Source organism: Pseudochaenichthys georgianus, chromosome 7 (assembly GCF_902827115.2).
Source record: "Pseudochaenichthys georgianus chromosome 7, fPseGeo1.2, whole genome shotgun sequence".
In the NCBI taxonomy this organism is placed as follows: domain Eukaryota; kingdom Metazoa; phylum Chordata; class Actinopteri; order Perciformes; family Channichthyidae; genus Pseudochaenichthys; species Pseudochaenichthys georgianus.
This window is the reverse complement of record NC_047509.1, coordinates 26,122,471-26,143,521: the sequence shown is the minus strand read 5'-3', so window position 1 is coordinate 26,143,521 and position 21,051 is coordinate 26,122,471. Positions and strand designations below refer to the sequence as shown.

Here is a 21,051-nt window from a genome sequence, read left to right as displayed (position 1 = left end):
ATGTCCTATCCCAGCGGGTTGTGGCCAGGCTGACCAGAAAGCTGTGAGTCACAGTCTTTATTTCTGGAGCTGTAGGGGTTGAGGATTGGCTATAAGGCAGAGAGGCTGGATGGCTGTTGTTGTGAGGGGGAAAGCAGATAAGAAACCGAAGGACCAAAGCGATGTATCGTTTTCTTTTTAAAGGTGCAGGGAAGGACATGCACAACAGATAGCAGAGCTGGAGGGTTACAGAGCAGTGTTAGTCTGAGGGGACATACTTCATCACACCCTAACACACATTTCTCTGCAGTGAGGGAAAAGGTATCAAGATTATCTAAATTAAAAGTACCAATACCTCAAATACTTGAATCTTAACTTAACGTCTGAATTTAATTTCCTACTTATTTAAATAAATGAGTATGTATAATCAAGAAATGTACTTTAAGTTCAAATGTACTCCTTTTGCAGCTAAATGGGCCACATTTAGTTGTTACATTGTTATATCATATTATTACATTAGTATTATTATTGATGCAGTGAAAAGCACAATTAACTTGCTACAAAAGTGCAAATTTATTCATTTTGTATACTGTTACTTAATTTACTGTTTGACAGTTTGCATTAAATTGTATGTATTCATTTCAGATTTTCAAATATTTAACCGCAAAGTAACTACTTTTCACTACTACTTATCTGTTTCATCTTAATACATCCATATCTGCATTTCTTCTCCACCACAGTGGGAAGCCATGTTTTCAGTGGAATGATTTTAACTCAAATATATGAAACAGTTTAACATATGTTCATTAAAAGCAAATGAACTGGTTCATTCTCCTCTGGACAGGAAGGTTTTTAAACTAGGACGCGTTTCCTGGCTCCTACGCTGACATGATGCAATCTCATACAGTAAATGACACTGGACACAGCCCTGGGAAAAAGGGCAGCAACATTCCTGCTCTGCGTGGACATTCACACACAACCCTTCCTGTTGCCATATATCTTCTGAGAGCCTCAGATATGCGTGTATATACATTAACCCCCGAGGTCCTCTGCTATGGCCTTTGACTGGTTCTAAATAAAGCAGGACCTAAAAGTAGGTTGCGGGCCATGAGTTCAGGTCAAAGGGAATGTGAAACCAAAGACCAGGAGGGAGCTAGCCTCAGAGCAACACACTGTGTTTACGTGGATGCTTTCTGTCAGGCAGGCAGACTATATGTTTAATGATGAGCACAGAGTGTTTGTGTTTGTGTAGCTATTCTCTCAGCAGGCTGAGCGCCGATGTGTGTAATTTACTGTGAGACGCAAGGGAGATGATTGTGACTGACTCCTGGTTTCCTGTTGTGGAGCAGTACTGTCCATTACACTGTAATATGTATCTGTTTTAAAAATAGGTTTAAAATCCAGATTCAGGGAATCTAAAAAAGAAAGGGAACTTTCTGGGAACGTAAAAAGGTCTCGGGGAGGCTTTAATAGACAGGGTTATTCATGCATTTTATACCCGTGTTATTCAGGTTTTATCTTTATTTTATTATCTTGCTTTTTAATGACTGTTTTTAAATGTCATTTTATAACGTGTTTCCACTGCACTATTTCTTAATGCTCTTAATGTCTTTTATTTTTGTAAAGCACTTTGAATTGCCTTGTGTTGAAATGTGCTATATAAATAAACGTGCCTTGCCATACAGGGAATTCAAGTAAATGCCTTTTGCAGACTTCTGTAGTTCACATCATTGATGAACATCCTCATTTTAATAAGGCATCAAATCAGTTTTTTCATCAATTCTAAAATGTAATGATTCCTTCCTCTGAATCATGTAATTGTTAATAAAATATTGTTAAGGAAATTGAAATGGGCAATTTCACCTATTTTCTTAATATAATCAATGGTATATACTCAATTCAATTAAATCATTAATCTGATCATCTAGTTGCATGTGTAGCAGGAACCCAGAATTGATAAATGAATAAAAAAGGAAATTATATTTTGAAACTCACTTTCATTCAGGACGAAGGGTTGAGTTCTTGAACAATGTTTGGCAGGATGACAGAGTTTATGTTTGTTCATATATTTATCTTCAATTTGTACTGTATTTTATATTACCAATATAATCCTGCACTATTTGTATTCTTTATGATTTAATTACTTACATGTAATCACTATTTGCATTACCTTCATTCATGCCATCTATTACCTCGGAGTGCCATTCCTGTGTTCATCAGTGTTTGAATGTTTAGTGGAACTTACTGAATGCCTACATTTCCATTGGGATAAATAAAGTATCAATCTATTTAGAATAAAGTCACTTTTTCCAGCATATGGCCGTTATATCCTGAGTCACTGGTGGGAAGTTCAGAGTGGTGCACATCTACAGTACACAGCACCCACAGATCATAGCCTGGTTTACCAGTAAATGATGCAGTGGGGATCATCAAGGACCCAGTAGGATGTCGAGCAGAGCTTTTATTGAGCCCTTGTTTCCTCTCTTGTGTTTTCAGAACCCTAATTCTCTGGAAAGCTCGATCCAGAACCTGCTGTCGGTGCTGTACCCTCCCTTCGAGGCTACCGCCCCCACTCTCCTCAGCCAGCTCTTCCGTGTCATTGATAGCCGTTATCGGGGGGATGCCCTGCGGTGCCTGCTGGACTTTTTGGTGCCAGCCAAACACATCTTAGACAGCGTGCAACAGGCTGCATGTGTAAGTCACTGTTTATAATACACTTATGGATAAAGACACCTACATTCCCTATATTGATATGAAACAAAGCTGCCCAAAGATCTTCTAGCTGGGCTTTCATAAGAAAAATAAGCTTATTTCTGAATCTGAGTATTTTCTCTCCTTTAGGCTCAGTACTCTGATGTTCTATTCCTGTGTGAAGGCTGGCCTCTGTGTTTGCGTGACCAAGTTGTCGTCCACCTTGCTCCCATCAACCCGCTGATACTTCAGCCCGGCGACTTCTACCTCCAGGTGGCCCCTTTCTGTGACCAATCAGCTCGCATCGTAGTCTGCAGCCTCCTGGAAGAGGAGGGTCTTGAGGTGGAAGTAGTAGAGGAGAATCCCATCCCTGAGACTTCCTATCCTTGTATATTCAGCTCTGACTGGTTGGAAGAGATCAACCAAGGCCGCCATGGAACGCCTCTCAGCCGCTGCCTGCTAACCAACGAGCAGGGCGTGGTGAGGTTACCATGGGGACGGGTTGCTGTGCCTGATTTTGTGGACGTGCCGCTGTGTGCTGGGAGTAACATGGCCTCTGCTCCTCCTTCATATCCTCCTTCATATCCTCCTTTACCTCCGATTCCTCCACCTCTTCCTCATTTTCCTGAGAGTTCTTCTTCAAATTCTATATTTCCTCTTCCCCCTTCCAAAGAATCGGTACCAAAACAGTATCCTGTTAGCATTCATAATTCAAATTCATCATCTTCTTCTCATCCGTCTGCCTTCTCCGTGGAGACCAGAATATGTCCAGTGAGGCACGGCATTGCTGTGTCACTCCGCCTGGTGGATACTAGCGCTGCTTCTTCCTCACTGCCGGTCAACGTTAAAGAACCTGAAGCTGAGCCTAAGCCTGTGGGCTGGGTGTCCCCTAATACTTGGGACAGCTGCTCTACTGGGGCAGGTCCAAAAACAAGCACTGTTCCAGGTGCAGGCACTTCTGCAAGGGAAGATACAACTAGGTGCAAAGGTGTAGAAAAGGCTGGAACTGCTTCTGAAAATATAGGGCCGCAAAAACCTAAAGATATAAGCAGAAGAGGCCCAGTTGTGGAGGAAGGGGAATATATTGATATACTTCAGGCAACTATGCTTTTTAGTAGAGCTAAGTCAGCAACTAAAGAACGGCAGAAATTAGAAGTGCAAATGCAACCGCACACACAAATTGAACCACAAATGCAAAGACTTCCACACAGGCCACCACATCCACAAATGGAGTCGCACAGGCAAACACAGAGTCATCCACCTCAAGCCCAGTCACAAGCTCAGGTGCAGTTTCTCACAAAGCCACAAACTCAAAGTCATGTTAGACCAGAGGCGGCAGCATCATTTAGGCCCAACGTGTCTGAAAAACCACCTCCGTACCATTCCCAATCCCATCAGCCTCACCCTGACTCCCTGGAGGTTTCTCAGTGTGTCCGCTTCTCAGAGAAACCCTGTACCCCGTGCCAGAGGAGAAGACAAGGCGGAAAGGCCTCCAGGGCTCCGGAGCTGAAGTGTCGATACAGGGACTCCTACCAGGCTGCTATAAACAACCCTGTCAACTTTAAACAGGAGAGGGGGCACATGTTGGCAATGGTGGAGGAGGATGGTTTCTCTAAGTGTGATGAAAGACTACCAGAGTCAGAGGATCCGCGGTGTAAAGTTCAAGGAATGTGGATTACCCCTGCTACGCAACAGCAGCCTCCTTCCTCGGTCTGTGAGGAGTCGGGAGAAAAAAGCTCTGTTCCATATTGGAAAACAGGAGACACAAAAAATGCCCCCTGTATGGATTACAGGGGAACAAATGCTTTACAATGTGGTGGGCAACCAGAAGCAACACCTGAAAGGACCACTCAGCCCTTTAGGGAACCAAGGGATGCACACTCTGCCAAAACGTATGGCACTTTACACAATGTAAACGGGACACATTTAGCGGCAGGAACGAGGACAAACACTAATGGAGCTTTGTCTAGTTCAAACAATCAGCCAGATGTCATCTCTGTTAAACACGGCGGATTACCGTTTACTTCCTCTGAAATCTCAGCGGTGAACCTCAAGCCTCGTGAAAGGCTACAAAGCAGAACCATTTCCACGGGAGTGAGTGCTAACTTTCCTCTTTCAGCGTCGCAGAACAGACCGGAGTCCATGTCTGATGGCAGATGTTCCTCCCTGTCCACAGCTGTGGTGGACACCTCTGAGAAGTGTTCACTGGTCCTTGTTGAAGGTCAAAATGTTCGGAGAAAAGACAACTCCGGCTCCTGTGGAAAGATTCCCCAGCTGCATGTGGTGAAATGTAAAAACAGCACAGCCTTTGGACTGGTTTCACCCAAGATCAACCGGAGGAATATGGCAGCTCCAGGTACTAATGTCATCTTGTTCTTTTAACTTATTCTACTCTGGTCAGACCTTTAGCAGGAGGTTGTGAATTTCATAATTGCATAGAACTTACATAAAGGTGCTTCTAATAAGTGTTTAGTAGCATTACAAACGCTCATTCACACACTTGTTACATTTAAATAATTTTAAATAACGTGTTACCAGTTTATAGCTTGCTTTAGATTGTTAAAGAAAAACCTAGAAGTTCCTTATAATTATTTTCTAATAGCAATACAGATACATTTATTGACTAACGGACCTTACCTTTACAAACCTTTTTGTTGCTATCTTAAGATAAATGATTTTATTTTTTGTAGCTAACTATGCACGTACTAACAGTGAATTATGCTATTTACAGCTACCAGTTATACATTGAAATATGCTTTATGTTTTAAATCCTTTAAAAACAAAAATCTAATACGGATTTTGTCATTGTTCTTAAATAGTCTATAAACGTTTTTAAAGTGACTTGTAAGTGCTTATAAATGTCTTATAATCTAGAAATAAACATGTTTATGATGCTCTTAGTAACACTTATGTGGTCTTATTAGAACATAATGATGGTAATAAGCATCTTGTAAGGGCATCTTTACCTAATAACTAACACGTTGTTGTGTAGCGGATTAGAACCAGTCAAATGTGTCCACTCTCCTCAGAAGCTGCTCAGCCTGGCAGTACGTTCAGCAGCAGAGATGGCCATCAGGCGGAGAAGCCGTCACAGACAGATCCAATTCAAGCAGCAGAGACACAGAAGATGTCCCAGCCCACCTCCACCCGTCCCAGACCGGACCACCTCCCCCTGGGGTCCCCGGACCCCAGAGCCCACCCCCTCTACTTAGGAGTGGCAGCTCTCACCGGTGAGTTAGTTTGAGACACAGCAAATAACCACGATGATCAAATGAATCAATATACATTGTTCATTGCTCTGCATTAACAGAACACATGTACAAATGAGAACAAATAAAATAATTGTATTTAATTAAATATAAAGAAGCCTCCCTCCTTTGTAAACCTCCTCAAGTGTCGGCATGAGCAAAACTGGGATTCATTCATAACAAAGTGGATGCTTTATTCTCTCTATTTTCTCTTTTATAATAATAATAATCCTTATATTTATTATAGCGCTTTATCAAAGACTCTCAAAGCGCTTTACAAATACACATACAGATCATACATGTAATGGTCATCTACTGTGGACAATACCCACAGGAGCAAATTCGGGTGAAGTGTCTTGCCCAAGGACACAACGGCTTGACGCAGTGGGGCGGGAGCGGGTTTTGAACTGGAGTTCCCCAACCACTGCGCCACCCGTCCCGTTTTAGAGGTCATTCAATGACTGTAAATTCTCCCAGAGAACAGCATGTTCCCTGATCTCTCCTCTCTCTCACCCCTACAGGCGGCAGAGACAGGACAGGCCGGGCGATCGTGGAGCTGTATGGACATCACCAGGGATGGAGATCAGCTGTCACCAGCCAGGAGCTCTTCCAGATGCTGCTCTACTTCCGCACCATCACCAGGTCACATCCATATGCCAGTAAAACCATGAAGACATTAATTAACCAGGCTTTAACAAACCCTGTGTATTTAAAGTCAATCTACAAAGAGGTTTTAGCATTGTTGTTGTCATGTCTGTTTTATTGTGGTTGTGTATTTATTGGCTTTTTATTTTCTGGATCCAGGAGAGAAATCAGAGAAGCTGGGATGACTCTTATTTTCGATTCGAGGAAGATAAATCCTCAGCCGCAGCTCTACAAGGCCTTGATGGCGCTTCAGGTAATGAGCAGAGAAACAGCTGACTACAGCTTTCAGCGTCAACTGTGGGTGTTTTTTTTTTCTGAAAGCAGTCTATAAGTTATTTGTAAAATGTCAATGCTGAATAATGCAGCAGCTCCTGAGCATCAACATACTCCAGATTGTGAATATATCTGTCTAATGTAACAAAGATTGTTTTGCAATTAATGGTGTAATATATTGTCTAACACATTTTTTTCGTTACATTTTGTTTATAAGATTGAAAAAGAAAATCATGTTGATTACTTGCATAGTTTATGGCCTTTCAAGTGTCAAGTGATTTATTTGTGATGATCAATAACAGGGTGTACCTGGAGGATGCATGAGTGCAGTTGAATAGATGTGATAAACTGTTTCAGGAGCTGACTCTGCACGCAGTAAACAGTTTCGTGCTGCTGGTGGACAAGGACAGACATCTTCAGCCAGAGCGGTGTCCCGGCATCCAGGTCAGCTTTCTCCCACTTTTTCTAACTCTTGAAAGTTTCATATTCATTTGGGTAGCTATAAGGTTTGATTAAAGGTTGTTTTCAGCCATGCTACCAGCGTGGCGATAGGGATGAAAAATGTGTTAATTTGTTGGATAATCACTTTGAGTAGAATATCTTGATAAAAGATGGATTACCATGAAAATGTGACTTTTACTGTCTCCAGAGGATACATCCTAATGATGTTTTAAATCCATTCTCACTAATCCAGAAAAATATTTGAACAGCATTTCACACATTTGTGAGCCACAACATGACTTGCATTTACCTTCAGACATGTTTGCGTTGTTTAGGGTTAAATATGAACCGATGGATAATCCAAAACAATCAAATACCTTTTCTGTTGTAAAAAGATGTACAGCAAATGTAGTGCTCATTGTACAAACTGTTTAATATGTACATTGTGAGTTTAACAGTTTCTTGATACATTTTCAGTGGTGGACTTTCACTGGGATTGATGATGCTAGAATTTCTCCGTTGTTTATTCTTTGGAATGAAACATGTGGATGTATTTCTGACACTTGTGTCCTCTAAGCAGACTGAAGTGGTCACGTCGATGAAAGCCCTGCTGAAGCTGGTGGAGGCGAGTCAGCTAAGCTCTCGTCTGGACGGAGCGATGTCTCACAGCCCCTGTGACTGGATAGAGCTACACCAGGTAAGACATGACAGCACATTACCTGCTGCTCTTCTTTAACGGAGTACTTTCATCATGATTTACTCCTGTCCACATCTTTTATTCTCTAGAAACTCTTCCCATTTGTGTCTGATCTTCATGAGGCATCCAGCCTTCTACTGAGAGCCATCAGTAGGTTAGAGGAGCCCCAGAGGACCGACACTGTACAGGTACCTTTCTTTTGACTGCTTACTCATGTAATTTAGGTATTAAAAGCTGTGATTATCTTCAGTTATTTAAAGGTAGGGTAGGTACGAATGGGAAAATCAGCTCAAGTGCTCTAGAATTTGAAACTACGCAGCCGAAAAAAATCTGCCCCTTCCTTCAGACTTCCTTACAGAGCCCCTCCTCCAACACACACGAACGCGCACATGACCAATGAGAGCACGAGATAAGTTTGTGCACAGATGGAAGGCCGGCTAAAATGATTGGTTGTGCTTTTTACAGCGCCACGGCTTCCACAGATGACATTTTTTTATGGATTTTTTGTCAAAGCACTTAAGATATTCATTGCTATCGGGATGTTTAGAGCATTCCATGGAATATAACAAAAAGTGTTTCTGAAATAAATTACACACCCCACCTTTATTTAACTCAGTTTATATGTTTTTTTACAGTAGAAACTTAAAACATAGATCCATTGATATACAAATTCTGTTTAAAGGTCCCATGTCATGCTTTCCGGTTATTACCCGTCCCCTTGTGTGTTATGTAGCTTTGTCTGCATGTAAACGGTCTGCAGAGTCAAAACCCTCAAAGTACACCCTGTAGCGAGTAAAACTCTAACACAGAAAAGACCTGTCTGTGCTGCCCCAGAACGCCTCGTTGGAGATTTCTCTTTTTTCATTTTTTTCTTCCGGGAACCAAGTGACGTAACAACGACCCCTCCGCGAATTGGGTGGGGGTTAGGGGTTGGATCGACGCTCGTGAATTGTCAACGGGGGGGGGGATTGTTTCGTCTCCAATCATATCTTCTATCTGAGGTACGGAAGGAGAGGGGCTTTAGGTAGCCATCAGGCTGTTGACGGTCTTATTGTACATCCATTGGTTGGTTTTGTGGCACATTTGTAACGCTGTGCCAACATGAGCGAGCACGCAGGGTGGAGAGGTTGAGCGAGGGAGAGAGAGAGACAGAGAGAGAGGTTGAGCGAGGGAGAGAGTGTGTGCAGCAGTCTGCTTGCGCACAGAGCAGGAGTTTGTGAGAGGGCTTGAGAGTCAATTTCTCTTCAAAATATAATTTGTTGCCACTTGCCAGCCTCCCTTGTCCCTTGCTAGCTCGTTGGTAACGTAACTGATTTATTCTAATGCGCCTGCATCTGGCGCTGAGTTGCCATATTCCTTGTGTGAGCTCTTTTTGTTCGTGAACCACTTCCTGATATCCATTGTTGCAGATAAATATAAATGATAATAGCCAAAATAACCTGTAAAGTAAACTGACAGGCTGCTGTGCCGCATCTCACTTAAAAGAAATACACACTAATAATTTCATTCAGAATTTCCTAGCAAAATAAAAAAAGGAGCTCCAGCAAGCCGTTTAGGACAGAGAGTGAATACACATACTATACAGAGACGCTGTATGAGAAACCAATGTGAGTTTGGAACATTGCACAATATAAATCTATTCTCGTAGACCTCAACAATGGAATTATGATCAGTAGAAATGGCCATGACATGGGACCTTTAAATATCTGGCTTATAGTTATCAATTTGTTAAAAATTGGACAAAATTGTAAATCCACCGGAATGTACAAGCAAGAAGCATAAATGTTGATGTGAAGGAATTATTGTATGACTAACTCATTTTAATATAAATGTATTTCTGCCCAACAGTGTGTGCAGCAGTGCATGGTGGACCAGAGGACTCTGATGAGGAATGTACTGGAGGACAGCCGATTGGTCGAACTGCAGAGGGAGGGCGGGGCCGTCCTGGCGAGGTTAAGAAAGGAGAGTGACCTCAAGTACCCCCACTGCGAGGAGCTCAGGTAAACCTCTCACTACTGAATGTCTTTGTGAGGGAAGAAATGTTTCTGTTTTCTTACTAAATAGTTGTATTTCTCTCAAGCCTATGGTCTATCTTTCTCCCATGTGCAGTGACGCAGTGGACTCGGTGTCCAGCCTGTACAACTACGTGGAGGAGCAGGCTCACGTCCTCGTGCAGAGGTCCAACATGTCTGTGGAACACCTGGAGTACCTGCTGCAACTCAGAGAGATGGAGGGACACTTCACGCAGGTGCGTTATACAAGCTCATCAATGAAGTCGTACACATGCGCACATATACATTTAAATATGAACTTAAATAGTTTACTGATTAGATTATGACTTTTTAAAGTAAGTTACACATGTACATGCTCATACTAACAAACACAATATTGCTTTGCCTCTCCCTTCCCTGCAGATGCAACAGTGGTTTACTGCAGAGGGAGAGCGCCACCTGCCCGAGGCTGAGTCAGTCGAGGACTCTGGAGAGCAAATGGAGCAGACCCTCAACAGCTTCACTCGCTTCCTCATTGAAGCTAATGTGAGTCTATGTTTTCTTGTGGCTATTATCGTGTGTTTGGGTGCCTCTGTCCGTCCACCTGTCTGAATCTCTCTCTCCCTCCTCCTGCAGGACCGCAGACACCACGCCATGACGTTAGTGTCAGAGGCAGAGCTCCTCCAGCAGAGTGGGTTCTCCTACCCAGAGACGGAGGAGTTCTGGACTCTAGTCTGCTCCTTCAAGTCAGGCCTGGAGGAGTTCCTGTGCAGAGCAGAGGCCTGCGGCAGGGAGCTGCAGACCATGGTCAACGTGTGTGATTTCTGTGAGCAGGTTGGTGTGAGACATTACAACAGTAATCAGTAAACATTCAAGTATTCAAGCTTCGTATACAGCAAGTGCTTTTACCCCAAATAGTGTTCTGATCATTATTTGCAAATATAACTTTGCACATTCATGCATACAGTATACTATTACTATAACCACTATACATCGCAGAATGATGCAGGGCCAAAAATAACCAATCACGCATCAATGTAACTGAAAAGGGTTTTCAAATACTTCTCTAAAAACAGTAATTCCTCGTCAAATTTAGTACATTGAAGTATTTTTTAGTCAATACGTTTTTTGTTGTGGAGAAATCACGACAATTAATAATTTGTTGTTGCCTAAACACTCCTTACTCTTTTAGGATGATTTCAAATGAATAATTAAAGGTCATTACTTTGCATTTTTTGCTCTTTCACAGAGATTTAATCACTTTCAAGAAAGCAGTTTTTGTATGTGCTGATGATAGTGAAGTGCAATCCTGCTTCTTCTTCGCTGACATTTGTGTCAGGTTATAAAATGTATGTCTGTGGAGGGTAACATGATATTAAAGAAGTAGATGAGAGCATGAACATTTCTTATCATGAATAATAAAAACAACTTCTCATATCTCGAAATAGGCTAATGCTCTGGCCAGCGAATGCATTGAGTACCTGGACCAGACTCAATCCAGAATCTACCAAAAGCAAAACCGTGACCAGGATACAGCACCTGTCAATCAAGCCAACACTCAGCCAATACAGCGCCACAACCAAGACCCTCGATCGAGCACTGCATCCCTTTTCCCATCTGATGCGTCCCACCCAACCACCACCAGTGTTATACCGTCCAGCAGTGACACCTCCGTCCTCCAGACCTTCCAAGACAGGTTCCTCCAGTTCAGCCCAGATACATTTCAGGAAGTGAAGGCCCAGGCCAGCGCCCTGAGGGGCTCCAGGGGGATGCAGGTCTGGAACGTAGCCTGGCTGCGATGCCAGGAGGCCAGGCAGCAGCTTCAGGAGAGGATCCAGGAAGTGGATGAGGTTTTCCACCCTGAACCAGACTCTAGCAGCTGGTGTGAAGGTCATTATGTTGATGTGGTGAGCACTACTGTCCAGACACCGTCGCCTGGGAGCCAGAGTCTGGTGGTACAGTCAACACCCGGACCTGGTCACCCGCAGTGGGAGGGCATCGTGTCGGGAGCCGTGGATTTAGGGAAGAGAAGGCCGATCCTGGGCAGCAACAACACAGACCCAACATCTGCAGCCTGCTCTAACATCAAACCTGAAGATCACAGCCAGGGGTCAAAGGTCCCTCCACAGTCTCCTCACAGGTAATATGTTGGTCCATTCATCTCACTTGGGTAGGATTTGGTATTTTTCAACAGGATTCAGAGTTCTTGGTTGGATTAGTCAACTAATACACTAGTTGACTAATCATACAAATAATTAATCATCAATCAACTATTTTAACAATCTATTAATAGATTAATTCGTTTTTTGTGTGAAAATGGCAGATAATGCTATGTTTTATATCATAATATTTTGGACTGACAAAACACAACATTTAAAGACCTTAACCAGGACTTTTAAAAAAGTGAGATGGTAATGTTTCAACTTTTTTGACATTCTACAGAGCAAAACATGAATTGATTGATCTCATCTGTTCCCTCTAAAGTGAAGGTCTGTGATGTTTCCACTGTGTCAAATACTCTGTTAAGGTGCCTTTTCATAATCTAATAGTAGGACGGCAAGGAGAACAGAAAGAGAGACGAGGAGGAGACAGACGAGCAGAGCGAGGAGCGATAGGGACGCCGCTGCTCTGTCTCAGTCCTACACTGTCGGTTGCCAGTGGTTTCCATGGGGACGAGGTCTTGGATCCAGGTCGGTGAGCCAGGACTCGTGCATCACAGCAGCAGTGACGGCGGGGTCCTCCACTCCTCCAGAGCAGCGAGTACGCCCCTCCTCGTCCTGCTCACACCACGGCCAGCCGTCCTGTCGGATCCTCCAGGAGGCTCAGAAGTTCCAGCTGTCCCGACACGGCAGCTTCTGCTCCGAGGACTCCTGTATGAGCGACCGGGGGGCGGTGGGGGGGGACGGGACTTTAGGCTGCAAACACTCCAGCCTGCCCATCGGGAGATATGAGGGGGCCTTTGGTTCGGCAAATCCACAGGAGAGTGCCAGCAATGCACTGTAAGTTTACTTCATGTGGGTGAAGTGTGCTTGCATTGCTAATCTAATTAATCTGACTTTGTCTCTGCAAGATATAATTCTGTGAGTTGATTGACATGCCTTTATTTGACTAATGTTGGGAGTCTTAATGACATTTCATGCACTCTTTTCTGCCTCTAAGCCTCCAATGAAGTGCTACAGGTACTGTTTTCTCTGCTTCTCTTCCCTTCTCTTTTTGCACTTGTCAACTTTTTGTTTTTTTCTATCACAGTGCATGGAGTAAGATTAAAAGGACAGCATGTCAATGTATCATCTGCTGAAACGTTAAATTACTTTGTCAATATGTTTTCAATGCACGTTTAAAAAACTACGACTACAAGTACCTAATTCAGATATAACTAAATACCGGAAATCTGAGAATTCAGTATCAATTAGCTGTAAAACCAATCAAGGAGATCACAGAGTAACATAATAAGAAACAATAATGTACAAAGCATTTGACATTAGTATTCACAGAACGATCAATATGAGAATTAAAAACATTTACTTATATGATTTGTTTTGTACAGATGCAGAGAACACATAAAATATCTATTCAACGGTTGAAGAGATACCATTTTTTATTTGCAAATACTACTTGCTAATAATATATTTATGAAGAATATGCTCTTGAGTGTCCTAGGTCTGAAGTTCTTTCTGTCTTGTTCCCAGGAGGCTGCAGCGTGTCCTGGAGGAGCTGGTGTTCACAGAGAGGGAGTACGTCCGCTCTCTGGGCTACATCCTGACACACTACCTCCCCCTGCTGGACCGACCCGACATCCCCCAGGACCTCCGGGGCAAGAGAGGCGTCATCTTCGGTAACCTGGAGAAGCTTTACGACTTCCACAGCCACTATTTCCTGCCGGAGCTGGAGGCCTGCCAGAGAGAGCCCGCCATGGTGGCCCGCTGCTTCCTCAGACATGTGAGGAGTAACTCCACAACTGTCATAAATATATAACTGTATAAATAATTTGTTTGTGTATAATATTAGAAATTCTCATTAATATATATGTATTACACTACATGTCACTTGTTAGACGCTTTTATCCAAAGCGACTTACATACATTCAGTACAGGAGCAATTTGGGGTGAAGTGTCTTGCCCAGGGACACAACGACATGCTGACTGCAGTGGGACTCGAACTTGCTATCCCCTGATTCAGAAGTTCAACGCACTATTCCACTGAGCCACAGCCTTCCCATGAATTTATGAAGCAACAAACCTCTTGTTTTAGCTTAGTTTTTTTTATCTGATTGGGTTATTTATGTTATTAGGGTCTGAGACCAGAGGTCGGCGAAGACCCTATTCTAATTTCTCACGCAGCGATAACCAACACAAAACAGGGAAAACGACGGACAAAAGCACAGAAAAAGTGGCCTGACAGTAGGTAGCCTGTGCCAGCCTAGTGACATGGGTGCTTATTTTGACCCCCGCAACATAATGTGAAAACTCACCAAATTGTGCACGCGCGTCAGGACTGGTGAAAATTGCGATGTGTAATTGGTTCCGGAAGTTTGCGTAAAAAATTGCACAAGCCACGCCCACTTCAGTTTTTAACGTAAACTCCCCCCACATTCACGTAAACAAACGAAACTCGCTAGTATATCTAGGGTGCGGAGACGAACCAAAAAGCCTCTTGGAGGTGTATAAAAAACGTACAGGAAGTCTGCACCTGCAAGGTGAGGCCCCACACAGTCCACGTGATCGGCCTGTAGGGAGGGACGGCCCTGGTGTTACTGCTCTAACTCCTAAAGATATTGTCCGATCGGCCTGAAATTTCCCACGTTTGCTAACGGCCTAACGGTTTATTTTATTTATTTAGTTTTTTAGTTTTAGTTTAGTTTATTCAAAACAAACTCCTTTCACCATCAATTACGATAATATTTGACCGACATCTGACCTTTGACACCCACATCAAGCAAAACGTCCTTCTACCCTACCACCTCAGGAACATTTGCAAAACTCCGTCCACACTCTCCCTGTCAGACGCTGAGAAACTGGTCCATAGCTTTGTCTCCTCAGAAACTTAAAATGAAAGAAAATGACGAAATGACAAAAATTACGTAAAATGATAACAAAATGACAAAAAGGTGATGGGGGATGACTTACACTCACAGAAATAAATACATAAGATAACCACAGAGAGACAAAATTACCCAAAAGATAAAAATAAAAATGACTACAGAGACACAAAATCAATTATAAAGAGACAAAAGAAACTACAGAGAGTCAAAGGAAACTACAAAGAGAGCGGCACAATAAACTATAAAGAGACACAAAATGACAAAACATGACTGCAAAAAAACACACATTAATAAACAACAAAGAAAAAATAATAGAGACAAACAAATTAACCACGGTCACTAGAGACAGAAAACCAAACAAAAGGACTACAAAGAGACACAAAATGAAGACAAATAGATACAGAGGGACAAAGAGACACAAAAAGACTTGAATAATAATACAATTATACAAAAATAACAATTATAATAGTAAAACATTTTGACCTGTTTCTAAATGTTATTATTAGGTCAAATATTTCTGAGTGTACTTTTACAACTTATATTTTTAGATTGTTGTTTATGTTCAACACCAAATCAAATTCCTTCCCATGTGTAAACGAACCTGGCAATGCACCTGTTTCTGATTCTGAAATATGTGCAATAATACTAAATTACAAGTAGACGAGCTGTGAAAATATGGGAAACATGTGACGACACAAAGGACAATGACAAGAGGATTAAACCGTGAATTCATCCTTATTTTGTCTTTGATTTAGTGTTTGTGATTAGCATTGCAATGTAGTTTGTTTTTGTTCTCTTTAGTTTTTTGTCTTGTTTTGTTTCTTTGAAAGCAGTAATGTTGTTTCTCTTTATAGTTTATAAAGTCTTTTTGCAGTTCTTATGCATTTATGCATCACTTTATATTCATTATGTGTCTCTTTGTCGTCATTTTAAGTTTATTTCTTGTCATTGTGTCTCTTTTTTGTCCTTTTAAGTTAATTTATTTGTCATTTTGTCTCTTGGTTGTAATTTTAAGTTAATTGTTGTGTCTCCCTTTACTAATTTTAAGTAGATTTGTGTTGTCATTATGTCTCTTTGTGGTTATCTTGACCCTTATCATAGTGGTTCTGAGTCTAACATTGGTCATTTTTAAACTCTCTCTGCAGCGTTGAACCTTTGTTAACCCACGCAGATTTCTTAAACTCATTCCAGTAACGAGTAAAAGGGAGTCGAACATCTGTCCTCAGTTCCTGTTTTTCAGATGTTTTGAAACCTTTTCACAATGAAATTACAAAACCAACATAATTAAATAAAAGCGGTTTTATTCCTGTGAAGAGCATAGTATAAAACCAATTGGTCAATTGGATTAAATAACACCTTATAAAACATTTAGAAACAGGTCAAAATTATTTACTATTATAATTGTTATTTTTGTGTAATTGTATTATTATTCAAGTCTTTGTGTCTCTTTGTATTCTTGTTGTGTCTCTTTTAAAACCTGTTCTACACCGCCGCCCGATACCGGGGGGAAAAACGCGTCATCTGCACGAAACAGCGTCAGAGGGCATCTTAATATTTAATAAACTATGAATGTTTTATATCCATGTAACGGGAAGAAACTCAGCTGATTGATCTTTTTTTTCTTTTTTTCAAAAAAATCCACAATGCTAACGCTCAGCCTCTGAATTAGCAGCATAATTAACGCATTACTGCACAAAAACTCACTCATAACACCCTTATTACTTATCTTAACTGCACATCCAACATATCGACTAGCATCGTGAGATGACACAGAATCAATAGGTACAAACATTATCACTCTATGATAAGAACTCGCGAAGATCTTAACAAGAACATACATCAAAACATGTAGCGCTAGGTAGCTAAAGTGTCTGTGTCACTTTGAAATGATTTCTGATAATCCATAAGCAATACACTGTTCCGTTTTCAGATGTCAGAGCGAGAGATAGGTTCGCTCTCATGCAAAACTGTGTGCGCATAGCTCTCATTTCTCAATGGTAGTGTGTGTGTGTGTGTGTATGTGGAAATTCCCCGTCGATTCTATTGGCTCTAACTGTCAAAAAGAGATGTCAATCACCAAAATCGACCAATGGGTTCCAGAGAAACGGTAAAAACGCCCATTTCCACCTAAATCACATAATCAGATGATCAATGCTATACTGTTTTATTATTGAATATATATGTGGCTTCTCAGAGTTAATTGTCTGCTTTTTAATATCATACATTTTCTAATATGGTTTAACCTGGGGCTCTTCCACAGAGTGAGAGCTTTGGCCTGTACGCTCTGTACAGCAAGAACAAACCACTGTCAGACGCCCTGATCCTGCACCGCCGCCATGACATCTTCAAGGTCAGTTTCTGCCCTATTTTTCTCGACTGTCCAATAAAATGACCAATTGTATGAAGAATCCAACAGCAGGTTAAATTCTTAATGAATTGAAGTAGATTGAGCCTTGTTTAACAACATCTAAACTTCATCAAAAGCTCCTGCAGAATAATTTAAAGGTCTCCTATTATACTATTTGTAGGCATATATTATAGGTCTCAGATATATAAAAAACATGTCTATGAAGTGTTTTGCTCAAAATACCAAACAGATCACCCATTCTAGCAATGCCTCATATCCCTCTATTTCAGCCCTGTTAGAGAAATGCTGATTCTGGGTCCGTAGCTTACAGTGTTAGCGATGCTTGCATATAACTTCCAAAACATGTTGCGCAATGTTTCTGATACAGCCACGTTTTTAATAGGGCCGTGGGTGTAAAGCCAGCCCACATTTCCGATATTACATAATGACCGCAGCAATTCTGGATCAGCTCGGTTGTACCCCCGTTTTTTTCAGAGATGTGGGTAAGGAGGAAAAGAGAGATGGGTTTGTTATTTTGAGTCTCCTGACACACCGGGGACAAATAATTATGTATAAAATACATCAAAAAGTGCATTTTGCATTTGCTTTAAGTCTCATTTATTATATTTCATGTTTGCTTCCCCCAAACGCAGGCATGTTTGCATTCATTTAAGGCATTTTTCTGTAGTCCTGTGCTTAAACCCTAATTATAATAGGTAATACATTTCATCACACCCTGGGAGTGTTATTGCCATGCTTCACAGATGTGCACTCACACTTTGTTTCCCCCTGCAGAAGAAGCAGCAGGAGCTGGGCGACATGATGGACCTGTCCTCCTACCTGCTGAGGCCCATCCAGAGGATCAGCAAGTACAGCCTCCTGCTGCAGGACATGCTGGCTCTGTCTGGCTCACACAGGCCCAAAGACATAATCCAGGACTCACTGCTCGCTTCCAGCATGTGCCCACAGAGTTTGAGCGGCCCGGGTTCATATGTGCCTGATCAGATGAGCAGGGAGAGGGAGCGAGAGAGGGCTGAGATCCAGGCTGCTGCAGATCTGGTCCGCTTTCAAATGCGTCATGGCAACGATTTGCTCACCATGGACGCCATCCAGGACTGTGATGTAAGATAATACAATGAAATATAACAAATACTTGAAACACAGCAGTTCAATAAAAAATGTTTCTTTTCTGCTCTGCTGTACATTTCTCTGCGCTATCAGGTGAATTTAAAGGAGCAGGGCCAGCTGATTCGCCAGGATGAGTTCAATGTTTTCTTCCGGAAGAAGAAATGTGTCCGCCGCATCTTTCTATTTGAAGATCTCATCCTCTTCAGCAAAACTAAGAAGACAGTTATTGGCAACGATGTTTATGTCTACAAGCAGTCATTCAAGGTCAGCACACATCCCGTTTTATCAAAATGCTTGATATTCAACCTCAGTTTGATATGCACAACCCAGTCTCACGGCATTTCGTGTTCACCAACACGATTTTTAATCTATTGATTCGTGTTCACCAACACGATTTGCCCCTTTTTTTCGTGTTGCACAGCACGATTTTAAAAGCAATGTATTTCTACTGCCTGCAGAACGTCTTTTTCTCTGGTCGGGTCGTGGGAGACCGGAAGCTGTGTGGTTCATAAAAACATGTTCTTACTCAATATCAAGCCACAGTTATTGCTTTTATTTGAAATCGTATAATACGGAAATCTGTATTTTTAAATATTTTTTTCCTTCTAATTCGTTATTCTTTTCAAAATAACACACTGTTTACTCACCAATAACACACAATTATCCTTGCTTTTATTTATTGGTTTAATTCCATTATCTCTGGCTTTTTTGGTGTCCGTCAGGAACTGAATTTCAAAATAAAAATAACCGGAAACAGATGTAGGCCTATAAGAGACATTTCGAGCATCATTGCGATTGTCAACATTTCTGAGTTTAGGATGGCCGAAGACACTACACTACCCATAATCCCCAGCTATCGTTTAGGACTACAGTTCCCGTAAGGTTACGCAGAGCGTCAAACAGCTGTGTGAAATGGAACGAAACCACGCCAGATTATCCAAAACTGGAATCGAACACCCCCCCAGAACTACACATGCTGGCTATTGTGTTTCGCAAAATGTTCTATGGGACGTCTCTACTGAACGTTTTCGTTTTTCCCACAATTAGAAGTTGCCATTATTAAACACATTGGTGTTATCAAATGTAAAACATATAATTAATAAATGGGTGAAAATCGCTTGTGTCCATAATGCGCAGCATTAATATATACCCACATGACAGCTCATTGCTACTTTGTAATTCTACTCCACTACTATTCAGAGGTTAACCTGGTATTTTTACTCCACTGCATTTATTTGAGTTACTTTGCAGATTCTGATTAATTATGTGAAATATAAACAACCCTTAAATCAGACTTTAGTTACACCTGAGTAAAATTCAGGTAAGGTGATTGTCAAGTGCCAACAATCAGGAGAGATATTTGATAGTTGGTGCTTGAGAAGACTAAACATGTATCTGCAATTGACATGAATGGAAACAAGTAATAAAGTATATTCATTACTCGTTATTCTCTACTAATAGTTAATTAAAGACTGTATATTATGGCTATTTTGCACATCCCTTTCAAGATTTTCAAAGGTTTATTGACATATCATACACACAACTACGGTGTAGTTATGCAATGAATGAAACACTTGGGTCACAGGTTCCTCAACAGTGCATTACAAGACATCTATCAATATGTGTGTACCTCCACCATTAAACTGTCATATTCTGCACATTTCTTATTCTATCTACATACATAAGAGTATAATTCATATGTATAATATCAGTTAAAATAAGTGCTTAAACATAATTAACATTGCAGGAAAGCAATATATTAGACGTTAAGTACTTTGTCAGGCTTAATATTTATCTGTAGATAGATACCCCCAAAGTTCTTTTCTTATTTAAAAGAAGACCTTAATCTGTTATTTAATGTTTAAATAAAGGTTAATTCGTTTTTCTGTTTTGCACATCCTCCTCCTATTAATATCTTTGTACATCCCGCATCGAGTTTAAAATACCATCTACAAACTGATGCTGCTGACAGCCCCGCTCCTGCCGCCTGCTTGTGGCAGACCACACTTCCACGCTCACCGGCAGGCACCGACTGGCCATCGGAAAGGACCGGGAGGGTGTGTGTATGTGTGGCCCGAGCGAGCGAGGGAGAGACCTTACGTGCATTGTTGTTGTTAGCATCTGGTGCTAGCTAGCTGCGCTAACGGATATAAGGAGCTGTTTAAATGAAAACAGAGGAGCGCTCTATCCACACAACTGCGCCGAGCACTTGACTTGATGCAGGAAGCAGACAGCGGGACATTGTACGAAAAGTCAGCACACTCATGATTGCAGCAACATGATTGCAGCGTCCAGGCAGCTCCCGTTCGAGCATATGCCTTGAGTTGCGCATAGCTCCAACGATCCAACACACACACACACACACACACACACACACACACACACACACACACACACACACACACACACACACACACACACACACACACACACACACACACACACACACACACACAGTATGAGAGGTTCCAGGTTGTTGTGTTGAATATTCATGAGAATATTTGTCATTGTTCAAATGATAATAAACATTAACATAAAGCATATTTGTCCACTCATATGTTGATAAGAGT

The 21,051-nt window shown here is 41.6% G+C and overlaps 1 protein-coding gene across 1 annotated transcript in view; it reads left to right on the top strand.

Moving 5' to 3' along the window:
• Positions 1-21,051, top strand: part of LOC117448902 (pleckstrin homology domain-containing family G member 4B-like) — a 34,417-nt gene that overhangs the window by 7,256 nt on the left and 6,110 nt on the right. The window contains exons 2-19 of the mRNA XM_034086201.2: positions 2,476-2,673; positions 2,821-5,026; positions 5,700-5,900; positions 6,440-6,560; positions 6,723-6,816; positions 7,194-7,280; positions 7,858-7,974; positions 8,064-8,162; positions 9,823-9,974; positions 10,084-10,222; positions 10,389-10,511; positions 10,602-10,799; positions 11,414-12,105; positions 12,515-12,964; positions 13,655-13,904; positions 17,267-17,356; positions 18,149-18,475; positions 18,575-18,745. Of these exons, the coding sequence (XP_033942092.1) occupies positions 2,476-2,673; positions 2,821-5,026; positions 5,700-5,900; positions 6,440-6,560; positions 6,723-6,816; positions 7,194-7,280; positions 7,858-7,974; positions 8,064-8,162; positions 9,823-9,974; positions 10,084-10,222; positions 10,389-10,511; positions 10,602-10,799; positions 11,414-12,105; positions 12,515-12,964; positions 13,655-13,904; positions 17,267-17,356; positions 18,149-18,475; positions 18,575-18,745 (5,715 nt within the window). The remainder of the gene's footprint in view (positions 1-2,475; positions 2,674-2,820; positions 5,027-5,699; positions 5,901-6,439; positions 6,561-6,722; positions 6,817-7,193; positions 7,281-7,857; positions 7,975-8,063; positions 8,163-9,822; positions 9,975-10,083; positions 10,223-10,388; positions 10,512-10,601; positions 10,800-11,413; positions 12,106-12,514; positions 12,965-13,654; positions 13,905-17,266; positions 17,357-18,148; positions 18,476-18,574; positions 18,746-21,051) is intronic.